The following is a 21,882-nucleotide window of genomic DNA, read 5'->3' on the forward strand; positions in this document are numbered from 1 at the left end:
ATGCTGAAAAAACGCTGAAAGAAGTGACATGCTCCATGTCCAAAAAAGCATGCAAAGCACAAAATCCTGATGTCAAAAAATACCAATGTGTGTGCGTGAGATTTCTAGAGTCTCATAGACTTTACTGGGAAACGCAGCACAAAAAAATGCACAAAAAAATGCACAAAAACGCCTAGTGTGAACTCAGTCTAAAGTCTGTTTTCATGTGTTTTGCATGGTGGCCAAAAATACTGGAACTAGTATAGAAAAATATATCAACCCACAAGCACCATGTGCCTAAGGTCGGACTCACTCATCCATGTCTCAGACCATGATGCAGAGTCTGGCCGTGAGTCCAGCCTTAGGCTGAGGTCACACTTGCAAGCGTGATGCGAGGCTCTCGCATCAATACCCGGCACTCGGGATCGGAGTGTGTGGCTGCATAGAAATACATGCAGCCGAACACTCCAGTCCCGAGTGCCGGTGGCAGTGCCGGGTATTGATGTGGGTTTTGCATCACACTCACAAGTGTGACACCGGACTTAGGCTTTAAGCAATACTTAAAAATAAAAAAAATAGTAACTACCTTTGTCAGGGAGGTTTTCCTTCACGTATTGTTTCACCTTCTCCATCTCTTCATCACTGGTCACATCTAGCCTGATGACTTTCACCTGCCCAGGGGATGAATGGTTTATCAGAGCCTGAGCTCCATCTCCATCTGGGAAAAGACAAGCAGCAAAGACGGTGAATCCCATATCAAGCAGCCGGAGAGCCAGCAGGTTTCCAAAGCCCGAGTCACAGCCTGTGATGAGCACCGCTCTTCCCTGAGGATTGAAGAATACATCTTTGCCTCTTAGCTTTGTATAGATTACAATCGCCAATAGTCCAAAGAGCAATATATATCCAAGGGTCTGTGTGTCCAGCCAGCAGGACAACAGCCAAGGAACAGAGACCATAGCTCCAGCTTCAGTGTTCCACGTTCAGTCAGCACCAGAAGAAAAACACTCCCCTCTCATAGGTCACACTCCCTGGCATCACATTGTGGGAAGACTGGAAACACCAGTGCTTTGTGCTTTAGATCAAACCCCTGTTCTATATTATCTATTCTCAAAAATGGAATTCCGAACAATAAAATAGATTTATTGACTTTTGTAAAAATAATCAGCCATATAGAATTTGTGTGCGCAATCTGTCAGGTTAATTTATTAAAGTGGTTGTCAAAAAATAATAATAAATGTAATAAAAAAAAATGACATTACATATCAAATAATTGAACGCTAATATAGAGCAACACACTACGTTGATTAATGACTGAAAAGGTGGCCAACACCTTTACTCACTTTAAAATATGCACCGCAATCCAAATAATAATGCAAATGCAATTTTTCTCTGATTTTCCTAAATGGTCGATGAAAATTAGTCAGTATAATATTTAAATCATCAAGGGTTAGACCATAAATCACATGTTATTAGACCATTGTCACAATCATAGCAGTATTTTTTTTCAAAACTAAAAAACTCACAATGCACGGTAACAAATCATTATACACAGCAGAGTTTCCAAACATTTTATAAGTTGTAAAGAACTAAAAATGGTAAAATTTGTTGAATTTGCATTATTAAGAGGTCAGTTACTGAAATCCAAAGGTTTGCCTCTTAACAGGCCAAGTTACATGTTCATATAAAGGGGATTTAAAAAGCGGTTATTCATCTCACCCCTTTAAGTACATCCTGGTCCTTTTGTAAATACGTTCTTATGTATGTCCATGTACTGGATTTACGTGTGTACATATTGTATGTAAAATAATGTACTAATGTTAGTTCTAGGGAGAGCGTAGTGACCATTTTTGGCCACTAGATGGGGACATTCTAGTACATTTTGGTAGAGATAGGAAATCCCCACAGTAAATAGTTAAACAGTAGGAGGGGCTAGCTGGGTGTAAAGCAGGAATAGTTCCTGAATATAGTCAGTCTCCTAGGGATTGGTAGCCCAAAGTGCTCGGGCAGGCTAAATGCCCGAGCTACTCAGTGCCCCCGCAACATTTAAGGAGGAACCCAGTCATCCAGAGCCACCGCAGCACAACAGGGCAGGTTGCTCACCAAGTGGCAGGTCATTGCTTGGGCTGCTGCCCTCAGATCCGGGACGAAATGGCTGAGGGAACACCCGTATGCAGTGAGGCTGGCCAGGGAGGACACTGAGGATCCGTGTGGTTGGTCCGACCCGTGCACGTGCAGTGTGATAGGTAGATGAGTGCAGAGAAAAATGAAGTAATGTGTAACGTACAAGTTGTTAAGGATGTGGTAACGAATCTGGATATGCTGCGAAGTCATGAAAGTAAAGTTTTACATTTTGAGTTGCACCTGGACTGTGTCTTTGTTTATTCAGAAGCGACCGGAGGTAACCATAAAGAATGGAAAACAGACCGTGATGACGCAGGTGATGGATAGGCAAGTAAGCTAATAGTGAAACATGATTTTTCTGTATTGGAAGGCCAGGGCACACAAGGCCAGGGCACACATAGAACCTCTTCTTAGATATCACCTTCACTATTCTTGCATCCATTGAACATGTGAGTTTTTGGAGAGTTTCTGCTTGAATTTCTTTTCATCATGTCAGAAAAGCCTCACAATCTTTTGATTCAGGATTCTCCAAAGTTTCTCAATAGGGTTGAGGTAAGCAGATGATGACCACATCATGAGTTTCTCTCCTTTTTTGCTCATAGCAGCCAATGACTCAGAGTATTCTTTGCAGCATGAGATGGTGCATTGTCATAGATAATGATTATTTTGCTATGGGTTAAGCGGTTCTTCTTTTTGCACAATGGAAGAAAGTTATCAGTCGGAAACTCTACAAACATTGCCGAGGTCACACCTTCAGGGACCCTAAAGGGCCTAACTAGCTCTCCCCCTATGATTCCGTCCCAATACATTACTTTGCCACTCAGGGGCGGACTTATCATTATTGCAACCTGTGCGGCTGCAAAGGGGCCCAAGAGGTGAGGGGCCCATTTCTAACTCCAAAGCAGGTGCAATTTTGCATTTTTAGGAGCTCTTGGGCTGCAAGGGGCCCATATATTGTTCTTGCAAAGGGGCTCTTTTCTTTCTGCGCCTGTCAGTGCTTGCTGATCAATTTGCTTGTCGCAGCCTTGTTGGGACATGGTCACCATGCACTACATCCACTACGAATAACAGAATATTATAGGTAGATGGATGACCCAGCTTAGGGGAAGGAATTTTTTTCCCTATGGAGAAAATTGGCTTCTACTCTGTGGGGTTTTTGCCTTCCCCAGGATCAACAATGCAGAACAGCTGCACTAAAAATAGGCTGAACTAGATGGACATAAGGTCTTCCTTCAGCCTTCAAAACTATGTTACTATGTTACTCCATCCATCTGGACCATCCAGGGTTGTACGGCACTCATAAGTAAACAACAACATTTTAAAATTGGGCAAAATGTGCAGCACGGTGGCTCAGTCGTTAGCATTGCAGCGCTTTGGTCCTGGGTCCAAATCCCACCAAGCACAACCTCTGCAAGGAATTTGTATGTTCTCTGTTTGCTTGGGTTTCCTACAGGTTCTCCGATTTCTTCCCACATTCCAAAGACATACTGATAGGGAATTTAGATTGTGAGCCCCATGAGGGACAGTGACAATAATGTATGTAAAGCGCTGTGGAATAAGATAGTACTTTACAAGTAAAGCATAATAATTAAAAAAAAAATATTCTTCATATACTGTATGTCTGGACCCACTGCAATAGTTTCTGCTTGTGACCACAGATAGGGTTGGCCGAATAGTAGGTTTATGCACAACTGCAAGCCTCCACAGGTTCCTACATCTTCAGGTCTATGGGATTCCAGAGGCACCAGCAGCTTCAAATACCTGTTTGTTCTCTCATAATATTATTTTAGCAGCTGCTGTCTTAATCTGATGAATTTGTCTGGCAGAACCCTTCAACAAGCTTTTATCTGCACAACCCTTCTGTGCTCTATTTCAGCCACAAATCTCTTCACAGTAGAATGATCACACTTAGGTTTTCATAAAATAACAAATGTTTTTGTGGCGCCCCTGAGGGTTCAGTCGCCACAGTGGTACTGCACCTCCTCCTGAGGTGTGGTACCCCACTATCCAGGTAAGGTGGAGACACCTGACCACACTCCAACACCTGCACCCAGCACAGACACTTTAGAATAGTGGATCACCCTGTAAGTCAGCTGCTTTGGTTCACAAAGGGTGCTAGGGAAGTGGGTGGAGCTTAGACTGCACAGAGAGCGGAAGAAGATTAGGAAAGAGTCAGTTGGTGAGAGAAGATCCCCAGAGAGGGATGGAGTGAAAGCAAGTGCGGCAGCAGACTCCTGTGATCAGGAGCTGTTGGCACGGGAAAGAGCAAGAGAAAGCCTAATTCTTCAGAAGGAAGATAGATTAGTATGGAACATGGGGAGAAGAGAACTTAGGTCTAGGGTGAGAGCAGAGTCCTTCCTTAAGTTAAAGTGCATGGCCGGAGTCCAGTCTCCGAGGTTGTATGGATACTGAAGTTCCTGCAGCAGAAACCGGAGGAATAGAAGTTGTCACCACTTTATTCCCATTTAAGACTCGGGGGCACAATAGCAATGTGTGTGAGCCGGGACCTGAGAGTAGGAAGTCCCCGAAGCGGGCTACAGCTGTCTGCCATACGAGTGGAGTTCCAAGTAACATCTAGAAGGAGGAACTTGAGTTTAATTCACAACTACAAGTACTTCAGTTTAGGCTCTAGTGAGGAGACGTTCAGGAAAGGCATATGTTGGAGGAGTGCTGGAAAGGTGTACTCTACCTTGCCTGGGAGTTGGCTGAGACCCTGACCTGGAGGACACGGCACAGAAGCGGGCATCTGTGTGCACCAGACTGTGAGTAAAGCCTTGGAACTACATCCCACTGTGTCCTCCACTTATTTCTGCGCCACGTTCCCCGCACTACTGCATCCTTCGCTCTACACTACCTCACCATCTACCAACTCTCTTCATCTGCCCTGGGACTACAGCTCTACCTGTGGGGAGCTTCAACATCATTGTTGCACCACACCACCTGTCCCAAAGACGCAACCCTGCAGCGCTGGTCAAACTGACCAGGAACCACAGGTGGCTTAACGAATCATCTCAATAACTTTATCCCCATCACTCTACCCCTTTTACATTGACTGCCTGAGGACACGGACCGGGTCCCTGCCACTGTGACATCTCCCACTGAAATTAATGGGCCCGGCACCGAGTACCCCACGGCCTCCGGGGGCGAGTCATTTTCATAACTTAAACTTAACTGAAGAAAATGAACTGGAGTATAAATTGGTATGCATGTGAAATAGGACCATGTTCACACTGACCATTAAACAGACAAAGCCCAAAACAGAAACAAAATGAACATATACATGAACATATAGGGTATATGTTCATTTTGTTCCTGCCTTTGGTTTTGTCGGTATAATGGCCAGTGTGAACATGCTACTATTTTGCATGCATACCAACTTATACTCCAGTTCATTCTCTTCGGTTAAGTTTAAGGTATGAAAACATTTGATATTTTATGAAAACCTAAGCGTGATCATTGTACTGTGAAGAGATTTGTGACTGATACAGAGCACAGAAGAAGCTAACTAGAGCAGAACGCAGTGCATGATCAGCAAGTTTCCCTGTCAGTTCAGAGCTGACAGTTTATACAGCATGGGGATGGTGTTGCATCCCCATGCTGTACAAGTGATCACCCTGCAAAAAAATGATAGTCCATTAGTGGGACAAAGTAAAAAAGTAAAAAAAAAAGTAAACTTTTTTTAAATAATTGTAAAAATATATTTTTTAAAAAAATCAAAAATAATAAAAAAAATCAAAAGATTTTGTATCTATAAATATTTGTCTGAAAAAAATATAAACAACAAAAGTACACATATACACATATTTGAAATTGCCACCTCTGCAACGACCTGACTTATATAACTGTCCCACTAGTTATCCCCTTTAGTGAACACCATAAAAAATGAAAAACAAGGCAAAAAACAATGTTTTATCATCATACCGTTGAGCAAAAAGTGGAATAAAATGAGATCAAAAAGACATATATAAATAAACATGGTATCCCTGAAAACGACATTTTGTCCAGCAAAAACCAGATGGCCAAACAGCTCCATCAGCGCAAAAACAAGAGTTATAGCTCTCAGAATAAAGCGATGCAAAAAAAATTATTATTTTTATTGTGTAAAAGCGCCAAAACATAAAAAAACTATATAAGGCTGGTTTCACACTTGCGTTTTTTTGCGCTGTGTTTTTGCGCAAAAAAAGCATGCATTTTTTCCCTATACTTAAGATGGGTGCGCATAGACATCCGTTTGTACGCGTTTGTATGCGCATGCGTTTTTTTGTAGTGTTCGCCCGGGCGCACAAAATGCATCCTGTTGCATTTTTTTGTGCGTCCGACCTGTCTCAAAAAATCGCATGCGCACGCAATGCGCACGAAATTCACCCAAAAACACATAAACACATTATAGTTTATGGGAGCGATGACATGCGTATGGTAATGCGCACGTCAGTGCAAAAGAACGCATGCTTTCTTTTAAAAAACCATGCGCAAAAACACAAAAAAAGCATAAAAACGCATGATGCGTTTTTCATGTGCGTTTGCACTGCGCACGCAGCGCAAAAAAAAACGCAAGTGTGAAAATAGCCTTAATGAGTTATCGATGCAATCGTACTGACCCGAAGAATAAAACCGCCTTATCAATTTTACCACACCTGGAACAGCTTAAACCCCCCACCCCCCCAAAAAAAATCCTGAATTACTACCAATAAAAACGTAAACTAGTCCCATGAAAAACAAGCCCTCACTTGACTCTGTGGGCCAAAATATGGAAAAATTATAGCTCTCAAAATGTGGTGATGCAAAAAATATTTTTTGCAATCAAAAGCGTCTTTTAGTGTGTGACAGCTGCAAAAAACAAAAACCCAATATAAATTTGGTATCGCTGTAGTCACACCGACCCGAAGAATTAAGTCCCCTAATCACTTATACCGCACTAGGAATGGCGTAAAAAATAAATAAAACCAGTTCTTCACCTGCTGTCGATTTTTTTTTTTTTTTTTTTTTTTTTTTAATTCTGCCTCGGAAAGATCGCAGTAAGGCTCGGCGCACATTTATTCTGCACTCTTCTCTGAGCGCTTGCACCGGGTTCTCCGTGCGGGGTTTCAGAAGGAACCTGTGGCAGAAGATTCCTTATAATGAGGCAGATGGAGGCACTGTGATCCAGCGGTGTCCGTCTTTTTAGGATTGCATAAAAGTTCTGTCGGTCACAGTTTTGTGTACTTCCAAAAAGAAGGATACCACTGAACAGAGGCCAGAGGGAGTCCAGAGTAACTCTGCTGCCTATTTATAGTGAATGGATCCCTCGGGGGTTTAATCTGAATCACATCACTCAGAGATTTAGATTGAAACCCCAAAGTAAGTTGTCAGTGTAGATTGCCTGATAAATGTGATCCCAAACATTATGTAAAAAAAAATTCATAAAAAAAAGCAAGCCTTCAAGCCATCATCTATTAATGAAAATATAGGGGGCTTCCACGTTACTGATAGCACAAAGGTTCAAAGCGAAATGGCTCCTCACCCACTAAAAGAAATTCATCAAATTCTCTGCTCTAAAATCCAAATGCCTCCTCCCTTCAGAGCGCCAGTGTGCCTAAATAACAAATTGTTTCAACGTTTGGCATTTCTGGAACAATGAGAGCCCACCTAACTTACGGGTGCATGCCCCCAGAAGCACGAACTGGGCATAACGTTCTGGTGACTGCAACATACTTGTCACTACAGAGTACTGGTCACTACAATGGAGGATTGAAATTTTCACTCGGCAACATTCATTGCTGCTTGTTTCTGGAAAATACCCATGAAGTCAAAATCATCACTACACCTGTAGATAAATTCCCCAAGTGGTATAGTTTCCAAAATTGCGTCATTTGAGGGGGGATTCTGCTCTACTAGCAATTAGGGGCTTTGTATATGGAGTCCGCACAGTGTTCTAGGAAAATCTGCGCTCCAGGAGGCAAATAGTGTTCCGTTCCGACCAGAGGCGTAGCTAGGGTTTCGGTTCATGGGGGGCAAAACTTCTGAGTGGGCCCCTAACTAGGTAACTGTGATTACAACTCGGTGACGCACCCTAATAGTGGATGTAGGAGATGACTGCGCTGTTACTGAAAATAATCCCTATATAAAGACCAACATGGATATTACCGCAATATGGTCAGTGGTAAATACCAGTCCTACAAAACATATGTAATTACTGCACAGTTATAGTTGGTGTCTTACCGCTGACGATCTTTCTGATGGAATCGGTCACTTTTCACGTCTTTACCATCTGTCCCAGACCGACATGACAACTCCTCCAGCCACGACTCTGCTACAGAGAATACAACAACGACACGTTTCACTTCTCATAGTCCAGCCCCATCACCATGTATCCCCAACCTGCACAAACCCCTCATCCTGCTGATACCCCAATACTGAACCGCTGCTGCCGTATGTGTCCCTATTACTGCACCTGATACCCCAATACTGAACCGCTGCTGCCGTATGTGTCCCTATTACTGCACCTGATACCCCAATGCTGAGCCGCTGCTGCCGTATGTGTCCCTATTACTGCACCTGACACCCCAATGCTGAGCCGCTGCTGCCGTATGTGTCCCTATTACTGCTCCTGATACCCCAATGCTGAGCCGCCGCTGCCGTATGTGTCCTTATTTCTGCACCTGACACCACAATACTGAGCCGCTGTTGCCGTATGTGTCCCTATAACTGCACCTGACACCCCAATGCTGAGCCGCTGCTGCCGTATGTGTCCCTATTACTGCACCTGATACCCCAATACTGAGCCGCCGCTGCCGTATATGTCCCTATTACTGCATCCAATACCCCAATGCTGAGCCGCTGCTGCCGTATGAGTCCCTATTACTGCACCTGATACCCCAATGCTGAGCTGCTGCTACTGTATGTGTCCCTATTACTGCACCTGATACCCCAATGCTGAGCCGCTGCTGCCGTATGTGTCCCTAATACTGCACCTGACACCCCAATGCTGAGCCGCTGCTGCCGTATGTGTCCCTATTACTGCTCCTGATACCCCAATGCTGAGCCGCCGCTGTTGCCGTATGTGTCCCTATAACTGCACCTGACACCCCAATGCTGAGCCGCTGCTGCTGTATGTGTCCCTATTACTGCACCTGACACCCCAATACTGAGCCGCTGCTGCTGTATGTGTCCTTATTACTGCACCTGATACCCCAATACTGAGCCGCCGCTGCCGTATGTGTCCCTATTACTACTCCTGATACCCCAATGCTGAGCCGCTGCTGCCGTATGTGTCCGTATTACTGCACCTGATACCCCAATGCTGAGCTGCTGCTGCTGTATGTGTCCTTATTACTGCACCTGATACCCCAATGCTGAGCTGCTGCTGCCGTATGTGTCCCTATTACTGCACTTGATACACCAATGCTGAGCCGCTGCTGCCGTGTCCCTATTACTGCACTTGATACCCCAATACTGAGCCGCTGCTGCCATATGTGTCTCTATTACTGCAGCTGATACCCCAATACTGAGCCTCTGCTGCCGTATGTGTCCCTATTACCGCACCTGATACCCCAATACTGAGCCGCTGCTGCCGTGTGTGTCCCTATCACTACACCTGATACCCCAATACTGAGCCGCTGTTGCCATATGTGCCCCTATTACTGCACCTGATACGGCAGCAGAGGCTCAGCATTGGGGTATCAGGTGCAGTAATAGGGACACATACGGCAGCAGAGGCTCAGCATTGGGGTATGTGTCCCTATTACTGCACCTGATACCCCAATGCTGAGCCACTGCTGCCGTATGTGTCCTTATTATTGCACCTGATACCCCCTATACACACACGGCTCTGCTCCACACCCCCTATACACACACGGCTCTGCTCCGTACACCTTGTACACATGCGGCTCTGTTCCGTACATCTTGTACACACGCAGCTCTGTTCCGTACATCTTGTACACATGCGGCTCTGTTTCGTACACCTTGTACAAACACAGAGCTCTGTTCCGTACACCTTGTACAGATGCACCTCTGCTACGTACACGCTGCACACACGAGCCTCTGCTACATATGTGCTGTACACACGCGGCTCCGCTCCGTACACCTTGTACACACCTGGCTCCGCTCCGTGCACTTGTACACATGCGGCCCTGCTCCCTACACCCCGTACACACGCAGCTCTGCTCCGTACACGCTGTACACATGCGGTTCTGCTCCATACACGCTGTACACATGCGGCTCTGCTTCGTACACCTTGTACACACACAGCTCTGCGCCGCACACCTCGTACACATACGTCTCCAATCCGTACACATTGCACACACAGCTCCACTCCGTACACCCCGCACACACATGGCTCTGCTCCGTTCACTCTGTACACACACAGCTCTGCTCTGTACACCCCGACCTGTACACACTTGGCTCCACTCCGTACACAAACGGCTCCGCTCACCACATACACACGCGGCTCCGCTCCTCTGTACACCTCATACATTCACATCCCTGCTCCGTACACCTTCTAAACACACGGCTCCACTCTGCACACCTCATACACACACAGCTCTGCTACATCCACCCTGTAAACCCCTCCTGAGCCCACACAGAAACTTACTTCACCTCATCCTGCACCATGACAACCAGCACAGCAGAGCCCTGCAGCCAGCCCCTGATCATGTGACCCCCTGACTCCGCCCCTCCCGTGATCTCATCACAGGTCCTGTGCACACAGAATAGCCCAGGCAACATTGCTGGCTGTGAGGTGGGGGGCGCACTGCTGGCATCGGGGCCCCCCACTGCCCTCTCAGGGGCCCATAGCGGCTGGGCGGCAGAGTAGGGAGATCGATTCTCCCTGCTCTGACGCAGAATGTAACTGTATGGGCGCGCTGTGCATGCCAGTACAGTTACAGTAGTGTAGCTCCGGTGGGCCCCCTCAGAGCTCGGGGCCCGGGGCGACCGCCCCCTCTGCCCCCCTGGTAGCTACGCTACTGTTTCCGACCGAATCACTCCGTATGGCTAAGTAGTACTGTACAGCCACATATGGGGTATTGCCATGATCAGTAGAAATTGTGGGACCAATTTTGGTTCCCTTTTTACCCACTTCTTGTGTGAAAATGTAAAATCTGAGGCTAAAACAAAATTTTGGTGGTAAAAGTGTAGTTATTTTTTCTTCACTGCTCAATGGTATAAAATTATGTGACACACCTCTGGTGTCAATACGATCACTGTACCCCTAGATGAATTAATTGACAGGTGTAGTTTGTAAAATGGGGTCGCTTAACCCCTTAATGTCCAATGATGGACACAGTCCATCATTAGACATCTCCCCTGCTTTGATGAGGGCTCCGGTGCTGACATGTGCCCGCAATAGGCGCAAGCGGAATCGCCGTCCACCCGCGCCTATTATCTAGTTACATCCCGCTGTCAAAGCTGACAGCGGGCATTTAAATAGCATTTCCGGCCGCCGGGCCGGAAATGACCTCATCGCTGACCCCGTCATGTGATCGGGGGTCGACGTCATGTTGCCTGGACAACCAGAGGTCTCTATGAGACCTCTATGGTTGTTCCTGGCTTATGGCTTTCAGCGCGACCCGGTGGTTGGCGCTGAAAGCACAGCAGTAAATCTGCTACATATGGGCGATCTGCTCATCGCCCATATGTAACAGAGCTGATCGGGTTGCGCATGCTTCTAGCCTCCTATGGAAGCTATTGAAGCATGCCAAAAGTAAAAAAAAAAAATGTTTAAAAATAAAAAAAATTAAAAAAACCTAAAAGTTCAAATCACCCCCCTTTCGCCCCAATCAAAATAAAGCAGTAAAAAAAAATCCCACATACACATATTAGGTATCGCCGCGTTCAGAATCGCCCGATCTATCAATAAAAAAAAGCATTAACCCAATCGCTAAACGGCGTAGTGAGAAAAAAATTCAAAACGCCAGAATTACGTTTTTATGGTTGCCAAGACATTGCATTAAAATGCAATAACGGGCGATCAAAAGAATGTATCTGCACAAAATTGGTATCATGAAAAACGTCAGCCCGGCGCGGAAAAAATAAACTGTCACCCGACCCCAGATCACGAAAAATGGAGACGCTACGGGTCTCGGAAAATTGCGCAATTTTTTTTTTTTTTTTTTAGCAAACTTTGGAATTTTTTTTCACTAGTTAGATAAAAGAGAACCTAGACATGTTTGGTGACTATGAACTCGTAATGACCTGGAGAATTATAATGGCAGGTCAGATTTAGCATCTAGTGAACCTAGCAAAAAAGCCAAGCAAAAAACAAATGTGGGATTGCACTTTTTTTGCAATTTCACCGCACTTGGAATTTTTTTCCCGTTTTTGAGTACATGACATGGTAAAACCAATGGTGTTACTGAAAAGTACAACTTGTCCCGCAAAAAATAAGCCCTCACATGGCCTTATAGACGGAAAAATAAAAAAGTTATGGCTCTGGAAAGAAGGGGAGCGAAAAACGAATACGAAAAATCGAAAAAAGCTCCGGTCATTAAGGGGTTAAGGGGGGTTCTGCTGTTCTGGCACCTCATGGCACCAGCAAACCATAACAGTAAAATCTGGTTCTCCTTGCCTTCCGAGTTTTACACTGTGCCTGAAAAATATTTCTGGATTACATGTAGGGTTTTGGCGCACTCAGGAAAAAATGGACCTCAGTTTGTTGTAAAAAAAAAAATTCTTATTAGCCCTTAGAAAAATTAATAACTAAACCATATTTTAGTGGTAAAAATGTAATTTATGCTTTCTTCACCGCTCAGTAGCATAAAATTCTATGAGGCACATGTGGTGTCAATATGATCAATCACTGCACCCCTAGATGAATTCATTGGGGAGTCTAGTTTGTAAAATGCATTCACATATAGGGGGTTTCTGTTGTTCTGGCACCTCAGGGGCTCTACCAATGTGACATGGCACCCTCAAACCATTCCAGCAAAATCTGAACTCCAGTATCCCTTCTGAGCTTTGCACTGTGCCTCAAAAGTAGTATTCCCTCACATATGAGGTATAGGCATACTCAGGAGAAAATGCACTACAAATTTTATGGTGTACTTTCTCCTGTTACCCTTATGAAAATGCAAAATTTGGGGCTAAAATAACATTTTTGTGAGGAAAATATGATTTTATTATTTTCACAGCTCAACATTATAAACTTCTGTGAAGCACCTGGGGGTTCAAGGTGCTCATCACACATCTAAATACATTCCATGAGGTGTCTAGTTTCCAAAATGGTGTCACTTATGGGGAATTTTCACTGTTTAGACACATCAGAGGCTCTTCAAACACGACATCTCGTCCGCCAATTGCTCCAGCAAAGTCAAATGGCGCTCCTTCCTTTCCGAGCTCTGCCATGTGCCCAAACAGTGGTTTTCTCCCTCATATGGGGTATCGGCATGCTCAAGAGAAATTACACAACCAATTTTGGGGTCCATTTTTTCCTGTTACACTTGTCAAAATAAAAAAAATTGGATCAGAAGTAAATTTTTTGTGAAAAAAAGTTAAATGTTCATTTTTTTCCCCCACATTCCAAAAATTCCTGTGAAGCACCTGAAGGGTTAATAAACTTCTTGAATGTGGTTTTGAGCACCTTGAGGGGTGCAGCTTTTGGGATGGTGTTACTTTTGGGTATCTTCTATCATATTATCTTCTATCATATAGACCCTCAAAGGGACTTTTTTCACAAATAAACGCAAGTCATATCAAAGAAATGTTACCACTATCTTGAAGTGAAGTTCCTGTGAAACAACTGAAGGATTAATAAACTTATTGGATGTGATTTCGAGCACTTTGAGAGTTGCAGTTGTTAAAATTGTGTCACTTTTGGGTATTTTCTGTCATATAGGCCCCTCAAAGCCATTTCCAATGTGGTCCTTAAAAAATTGGTTTTATAAATTTTGTTGGAAAAATAAGAAATTGCTGATCAAGTTTTTACTCTTTAGACATCCTGACAAAACCAATTATGTTTAAAAATGATACTGATGTAAAGTAGACATGCTGTTTATTTATTATTTTGTGTGATAGATTTATCTAGTTTAAAAGGCAAAAAGACTGAAAATTGCAAAATTTTCACAAGAATGCTGATATTTACACAAATAAACCCCCAAAATATTGACCTACATGTACCACTAACAAAGTACAATTTGTCCCGAAAAAAAAATCTCAGAATCATTGAGATACGTTGACACGTTCTAGAGTTATTACCACATAAAGTGACGCTGGTCAGAATTGTAAAATTTGGCCTGGTCAGGAAGGTGGAAACAGGTTTGGGGTGGATGAAATAATAATGTAATCTATTTTCTACTATACTTTAGTAACTCTCTCTGCTTCCCTAACTACATGATCATCTGACAGCTTTTTTCTTTTCTATCAACTTAAATTTTGATGACACTTTGTTTGAGAGTCCCAACGCATGCAGGGATAATCAAATGGGGGTTGAGGCTATGTCACTGCTGCAGCCTCTACCCCCTCCCTGAAACAAAGCATCATCAGTGACCTATGTTTCAGGGGCCGGGCTAGTCCCTGTTTTACTGAGCATAGGTCGGCTGGCAATTCTGAAGGATGCTCAGTAGATTATTGTCACTGTGCGATGTGCACAGGCTGACAAATGACAGGCTCAGATTGCCACCCCAAATGACCATTCCATAAACTTCCAGTCTAAGACCATATCAGGCCCCACAGATAGTCTGGGCAATTTTTGCTAACCCAGAGTGAAACAAATAAATCCAATAACTTATTGCAAACAACCAAGTCCCAAGGGCATACAACAGAAAAAATAAATAACTAAATAAACCACCCTGCATATATTTAAAGGGGTTGTCTAGGCTTGTGGATAATGTCTGGACAAATCAGTATGCAAAAAAAATAACATATTTACCAGTGCACAGTGACTAAAAACTATTACCCCAAGCCTGGATAACCCCCTTAACTGCCACTACCCATACTTCAAAGTAAAAAGAAGACTGGGAACATCCCATCGGTAAACATCTACCTAAATATAAAAAAAAAAGACAAAAAACCCCAAACAAATTAAATCCCTTAATGAACTAAAGCCATGAGTATTAAAGGATAACAATCAAAACTCCTACTCAAAGTCCTCTTTGGCCATTAATGCACCTAGCCCAAAACTTCTCACAATATCATCAGCCCGATCGAAAGACGCATAATGAACAAAAGCTGCACTTTTATAAATTACAATTATTCAAAAATTATTCATACGGAAAGGACAAAAATTATATATTAAACGAAACGTGTTTCACCTCTGGGACCATCACCAGAGGTGAAAGATGGAAATTCTCAAACAAAAAGGCAAACAAAGAGGCCTTTTACTCTATAAGTTCTAATTTCTTTTTAAATCTTTGACACCAACAACTCTGGGTGTTGCTCCACCAATTTCAGATTTTTTACACAAACACAACAAATAATGTCAAAACCATGAGAAAAACATTAACTGGGTCATCCTGTGGTGTGCATTCTGCTCTAACAAAGCAAGCATGTGTGGTAATAGCAGGTACGCAGGATGCAGTGACGAGACGCGAGACAGAAATGTCTTTAAACGTTAACTTTTATAGATGAATTCCATTAGGGCTATTGATACACAACCAACAGAACAGTAGTTGTCCTCGCAGGGAGCCAATACACATAAACAAGGATTGGGAGAACGCGACTAATCCGGCAAAGACCGGTCACTATATGGCCGCGGAATGGCCGACTACGGGTCCTTAGTCACTATGTATCACTTATCCGTCCTGACGTCCCTCGACGTTCTGTTCCATGGTGTGTCTGCGTCGCAGCCACTGGACCCAGCCGCTGAAGATCTGGCGTGGTCTTCGGCGTTCCGACGCACAGGAGGAGTAGGGGCACAACAGGCCCGCGGAGAGTTCTTTGGCGGGATGTCCCCCAGCGGAGGCAGCGGGATACTGCCTGGGAGTGGGAGAGTGGAGGCCGCAACTCCCAGACAGGGACTGGCATTGGCAGTGATAAGTGGCGGTAGATAGGCCACAGGCGCAGTCTGAGGTCGCACTGGAGGATCCACAGCGGGCACAGGCCCAGTCTCTACCGTGGGCCACTGACTGTCTCCATCCTGTCGCTGTCCTCCTCTCTGGAAGCTGCTCGTGGCTCTCATTCTCTGGCCCTCCCCAAGTCTCCACTTCCTTCTCCCTTGTTCTGCTGACTCACAGAGTCTGGCCCTCTCCGCCCCTCTTCTCTGGACTCCTCCCACAACTGCCCTGTCAGTCTCAGCAGTCCATCCCCTAGCTCTGCTCCCTGGAAACAGATACCCCAGGAACCTGGAAGACGGTCCCCTCGGTTCCGGCCCGGGTACTCAGCGGAGGCCTCTCCTCCTACACATGCTCCCCAAGTTTACTGGTGTCAATGTTTTTGTTAATAAATTATTTTGTGGAGGGTTTCCTTGGCAGGTTTGCATTTTTAAACCACCTTGCCAACACCCCTCCTCAAAAGAAACACTCATATAGATTTGCAAGTATGGGAACATTTGCATTGTACTTAATTTAAAAAAAAAAAGCTTGTTCCTTTCCTATATAGTGGTGCTTGAAAGTTTGTGACACCTCAGAATTTTCCATATTTTGGATACATTTCACCTGAAACTGTATCAGATTTTCTCACAAACCCTAAAGGTTAATAAAGAGAACCAAACCAAACAATTGAGTCAAAAATATTAGTTTGTCACTTTTATTTTATTGAGGAAAGTGATCTAATATCACAGGTCCGTGATTGACAAAAGTATGTGAACCTTGCTTTCAGTATTTGGTGTGTCCATTCTCCACCTTGTTCAGCAATAATATAACAACCAATAGTCCCAAAAAGTAAACAGGGCACTTCAACCAAATATATCCAAACAGTCCCTCATAACCAAATGAAGGGCAAAGAAGAGGTCCCACAATAAACTTCAATTAAAAGGTATATATTTTTATTAACAAAATTCTAAAAACAATGTGAACAAGCAGCAAGATAGCTATGATAGAGAACACCTAATAATGAAAAGTGGGCTATAACATTGTGCAGGGTATAGGACAGATCCCAACACATGAATAAAGGGATATTTAATATAAATCCATAGTAATACACAATGAGGAATTCCAAGTGAGGAATAATCCCCTAATACAATGGTTAAATTTTTCACCCTTAATAATCCATGCTGCATAAGTAAAGTACCCCATACACATACTATGTAAAAACCCTAACAATGGTAATTAGCCACAAAGGAAGATAAACCGTTATCAGAGCTCCATTATTAAGAACCATAAATCAGTCGGTAAATAAACCCTGAATAGGGAAAAAATAAATAAAGGAGCAAAAAATTATATCTACCTGTGGCACAGAATCAAAAGGTGTCCCCACACGCAGACGCGCGTTTCGCCGCCAGCTTCTTCCAGGGGCGTGTCTACAGGCAGGGTGACCGTGCTTTTATATATCGAGAGGCCAATCAAAGAGAAGAAAGGTTGTGAGGGGCGGCACCCGTCAGTATGATCGGCGCATAGCGCGTCCGCCCGCCTCCCCGTACTCACTTCCCATCGACGCTCAATGGCACGCAAACAGAACGCTTTTTCCCTATTCAGGGTTTATTTACCGACTGATTTATGGTTCTTAATAATGGAGCTCTGATAACGGTTTATCTTCCTTTGTGGCTAATTACCATTGTTAGGGTTTTTACATAGTATGTGTATGGGGTACTTTACTTATGCAGCATGGATTATTAAGGGTAAAAAATTTAACCATTGTATTAGGGGATTATTCCTCACTTGGAATTCCTCATTGTGTATTACTATGGATTTATATTAAATATCCCTTTATTCATGTGTTGGGATCTGTCCTATACCCTGCACAATGTTATAGCCAACTTTTCATTATTAGGTGTTCTCTATCATAGCTATCTTGCTGCTTGTTCACATTGTTTTTAGAATTTTGTTATTAAAAATATATACCTTTTAATTGAAGTTTATTGTGGGACCTCTTCTTTGCCCTTCATTTGGTTATGAGGGACTGTTTGGATATACTTGTTCAGCAATAGTTAAATCAAAACAAAAGTCTGTGTTTTCTTGACCAACCAGAAAGAAACACATAAATTCAAAAGTCAACATATAGATAACAGTCTATTCCTCCTGGCTTGCTGAAAACAGATGTCTCGTTAATTAAGATAAAATGCTGTGTTGTCACACATATTATATAATCTAGTTTTTATATACTATCCTCTTATGTGCTATATACACTTTATTTTCACTGAAGTGATGACGTAATAGATTCTAATTACAATATTATGCTTTATTATTACCAATAATTGTCATGCTATATTTTTTCACTCATTTTACAACCCCACCAACTTGCTTTAAAATCTTATACCCACTTAAGTATCATCCTCACATTTCTCATGCAGTCGGCATCAGTATATTTGAGTCCCCTGCACTCAAGGTTGACACGAATAAAACAACTCCCTATGGTCCAGTGTGAAGCGCAAACGTCGCAACTTCACATGACGCTTCCGTGCGGTTCAGGGTGGAATGCATGCCAACACAATTTCCGCCTGGGCTGCTGTGCTCCTAGGAGAGATGTCGCCCTGGGCGGTAGGGACATCAATTGAACCATGAATGTTGATGCAGATGCATCAGAGATCAGCTGAAAGTGAGGCAAAAATCTAGGCACAAAAATATGACTGGCCCTCCATGATTTATATAACCCCTATCTCAGGTCATCATCCAAGCTACAGGTGAAATGCGCATCTGGCACGTGCAGTCACTGTGCGGTCAGTATTTACCATGATATTGCCATCTTTTTGTGCACTATGCTGCTATTTTACTTAGCTCATCTTATTCATTCATTATGTATCATTATGGTACAGTATGAGCAGTGATCTCTTTGGTCTACATAGCATTTTTTTGCACGGCATGCCTTGCACAGTTCAACCGATTGCACAGGTCACTTTAAGGAATTGACTACACCACTTGTTTTTTTTGTTATACATTTATTTAAAGTGACTTTATTATTTCTTTTTGTTTTCATTAGTGCCACAATAAGTCCTGTGTTATTTCTGTGTAACAATCGTGAATATCTGTCTGTATAATTGGTGCTGGAGGAGGAGACTGTGACCAGACCGGTCCGTCAGCCTCCTCTAATAAACAAAGAACAGCTTTCCCATGAGGAAAACCAGCAGCTAGAAGAGCTGTGCAGTCTGAGAAATACTGGACTAACAAGATCAAATTTAATTTTATTCATAACGTTCATCTGAGGTCATGTTGGCACCCGATGTATGCAGCGATTTTTCCCCATAAAAGTGCACTTGTTGAAGCTTGTTTAATATTTTGCTATCAATGTACAGTATATCCAGATATGACTGCAGTCATTTTGAAGAAGAAAAGAAGAAAAAAAATCTAAATATGCTGCAAAGAACAAGAAGCTTTTACAAGAAACTTTCTGTGTGAAACCACCTTGAGGATATGTTCACACTCCTTTTACGGCTGTCAAAAACATCTATTTTTCAAGCAAAAGACATTTCGGGAATCACTCTTTTGGTTTGGAGTTTTGTAAACCTGAAGTGTCTTTTTTTAGTGTTTGGTCATTTCCAGAGCACTTTAAGCATTTGTTTCAGCGTGCTTTGGGCGTCCTTTTACTGACATTTTCCTTAAATGACACATTGAAGGAAACGCGAACATTTTTTTTAAGCAAAATGTTGACAGAACACGCAAAAAGTCACCTAGGTATTTTCTGGGCATCTTTTTAGGTTTACCATTGACTTCTATTGTAAAGTGTCGAGCATCTACCAAATGTAAAACGTCTAAAGAATGTGTATGCTTCTTATTTTAACCGCTTGGTGTCTTTGAGAAGATGAAACAGTTAAAATACGTTCGCTTTTGATTGTTTTGTTCACACTTTTCACAAATTCTTTTTGGAGCTAGCCAAAAAAAAGATGCAATGTCGACCTACCTTCATAGTGGCCTCAGTGTGAAAGGGCTAAAGCACTCAATTTTTATTAGGCCAAAGTACTCATGTGCACATGCAGGGGTGGATTAAGGGTAGCCAGGGCCCGGGGCAGTTCAGACTCTGTGGGCCCCCCTCGTCACGTGACGGGGGTCATGAATCGTAGAGCCACACTCTACATAGAGAATAATGGGGCCTCCAGCACCGACCTCCACCCGCAGAGCCGCACTCCACATAGAGAATAATGGGGCCTCCAGCACCGACCTCCACCCGCAGAGCCGCACTCCACATAGAGAATAATGGGGCCTCCAGCACCTACCTCCACCCGCAAAGCCGCACTCCACATAGAGAATAATGGGGCCTCCAGCACCGACCTCCACCTGCAGAGCCGCACTCCACATAGAGAATAATGGGGCCTCCAGCACCGACCTCCACCCGCAGAGCCACACTCCACATAGAGAATAATGGGGCCTCCAGCACCGACCTCCACCTGCAGAGCCCCACTCCACATAGAGAATAATGGGGCCTCCAGCACCGACCTCCACCTGCAGAGCCGCACTCCACATAGAGAATAATGGAGCCTCCAGCACCGACCTCCACCCGCAGAGCCACACTCCACATAGAGAATAATGGGGCCTCCAGCACCGACCTCCACCTGCAGAGCCGCACTCCACATAGAGAATAATGGGGCCTCCAGCACCGACCTCCACCTGCAGAGCCGCACTCCACATAGAGAATAATGGAGCCTCCAGCACCGACCTCCACCCGCAGAGCCGCACTCCACATAGGTGCTGGAGGCTCCATTATTCTTTATGTGGAGTGCGGCTCTGCGGGTGGAGGTTGGTGCTGGAGGCTCCATTATTCTCTATGTGGAGTGCGGCTCTGCGGGTGGAGGTCGGTGCTGGAGGCTCCATTATTCTCTATGTGGAGTGCGGCTCAGCGGGTGGAGGTCGGTGCTGGAGGCCCCATTATTCTCTATGTGGAGTGCGGCTCTGCGGGTGGAGGTAGGTGCTGGAGGCCCCATTATTCTCTACCTCCACCCGCAGAGCCGCACTCCACATAGAGAATAATGGGGCCTCCAGCACCGACCTCCACCCGCTGAGCCGCACTCCACATAGAGAATAATGGAGCCTCCAGCACCGACCTCCACCCGCAGAGCCGCACTCCACATAGAGAATAATGGAGCCTCCAGCACCTACCTCCACCCGCAGAGCCGCACTCCACATAGAGAATAATGGGGCCTCCAGCACCGACCTCCACCTGCAGAGCCGCACTCCACATAGAGAATAATGGGGCCTCCAGCACCGACCTCCACCTGCAGAGCCGCACTCCACATAGAGAATAATGGAGCCTCCAGCACCGACCTCCACCCGCAGAGCCGCACTCCACATAGGTGCTGGAGGCTCCATTATTCTCTATGTGGAGTGCGGCTCTGCGGGTGGAGGTTGGTGCTGGAGGCTCCATTATTCTCTATGTGGAGTGCGGCTCTGCGGGTGGAGGTCGGTGCTGGAGGCTCCATTATTCTCTATGTGGAGTGCGGCTCAGCGGGTGGAGGTCGGTGCTGGAGGCCCCATTATTCTCTATGTGGAGTGCGGCTCTGCGGGTGGAGGTAGGTGCTGGAGGCCCCATTATTCTCTACCTCCACCCGCAGAGCCGCACTCCACATAGAGAATAATGGGGCCTCCGGCACCGACCTCCACCCACAGAGCCACACTCTACATAGAGAATAATGGAGCCTCCGGCACTGACCTCCACCCACAGAGCCACACTCTACATAGAGAATAATGGAGCCTCCAGCACCGACCTCCACCCACAGAGCCACACTCTACATAGAGAATAATGGAGCCTCCGGCACTGACCTCCACCCGCAGAGCCGCACTCCACATA

At 44.6% G+C, this 21,882-nt stretch overlaps 1 protein-coding gene across 2 annotated transcripts in view; it reads right to left on the reverse strand.

The window, feature by feature from the left end:
• LOC141057299 (retinol dehydrogenase 7-like) overlaps positions 1–21,882 on the reverse strand; it is a 43,661-nt gene that overhangs the window by 20,563 nt on the left and 1,216 nt on the right. Inside the window, exon 2 of one of the 2 annotated variants that reach the window (XM_073553842.1) lies at positions 566–697. In XM_073553842.1, the coding sequence (XP_073409943.1) occupies positions 566–697 (132 nt within the window). Of the gene's footprint in view, positions 1–565; positions 987–21,882 lie in introns of those variants that run through there. The other variant, XM_073553841.1, reaches the window with a different exon arrangement.

This window comes from Dendrobates tinctorius, unplaced genomic scaffold (genome assembly GCF_039654945.1).
Source record: "Dendrobates tinctorius isolate UK_male_01 unplaced genomic scaffold, ASM3965494v1 ptg000203l, whole genome shotgun sequence".
Lineage (NCBI taxonomy): Eukaryota > Metazoa > Chordata > Amphibia > Anura > Dendrobatidae > Dendrobates > Dendrobates tinctorius.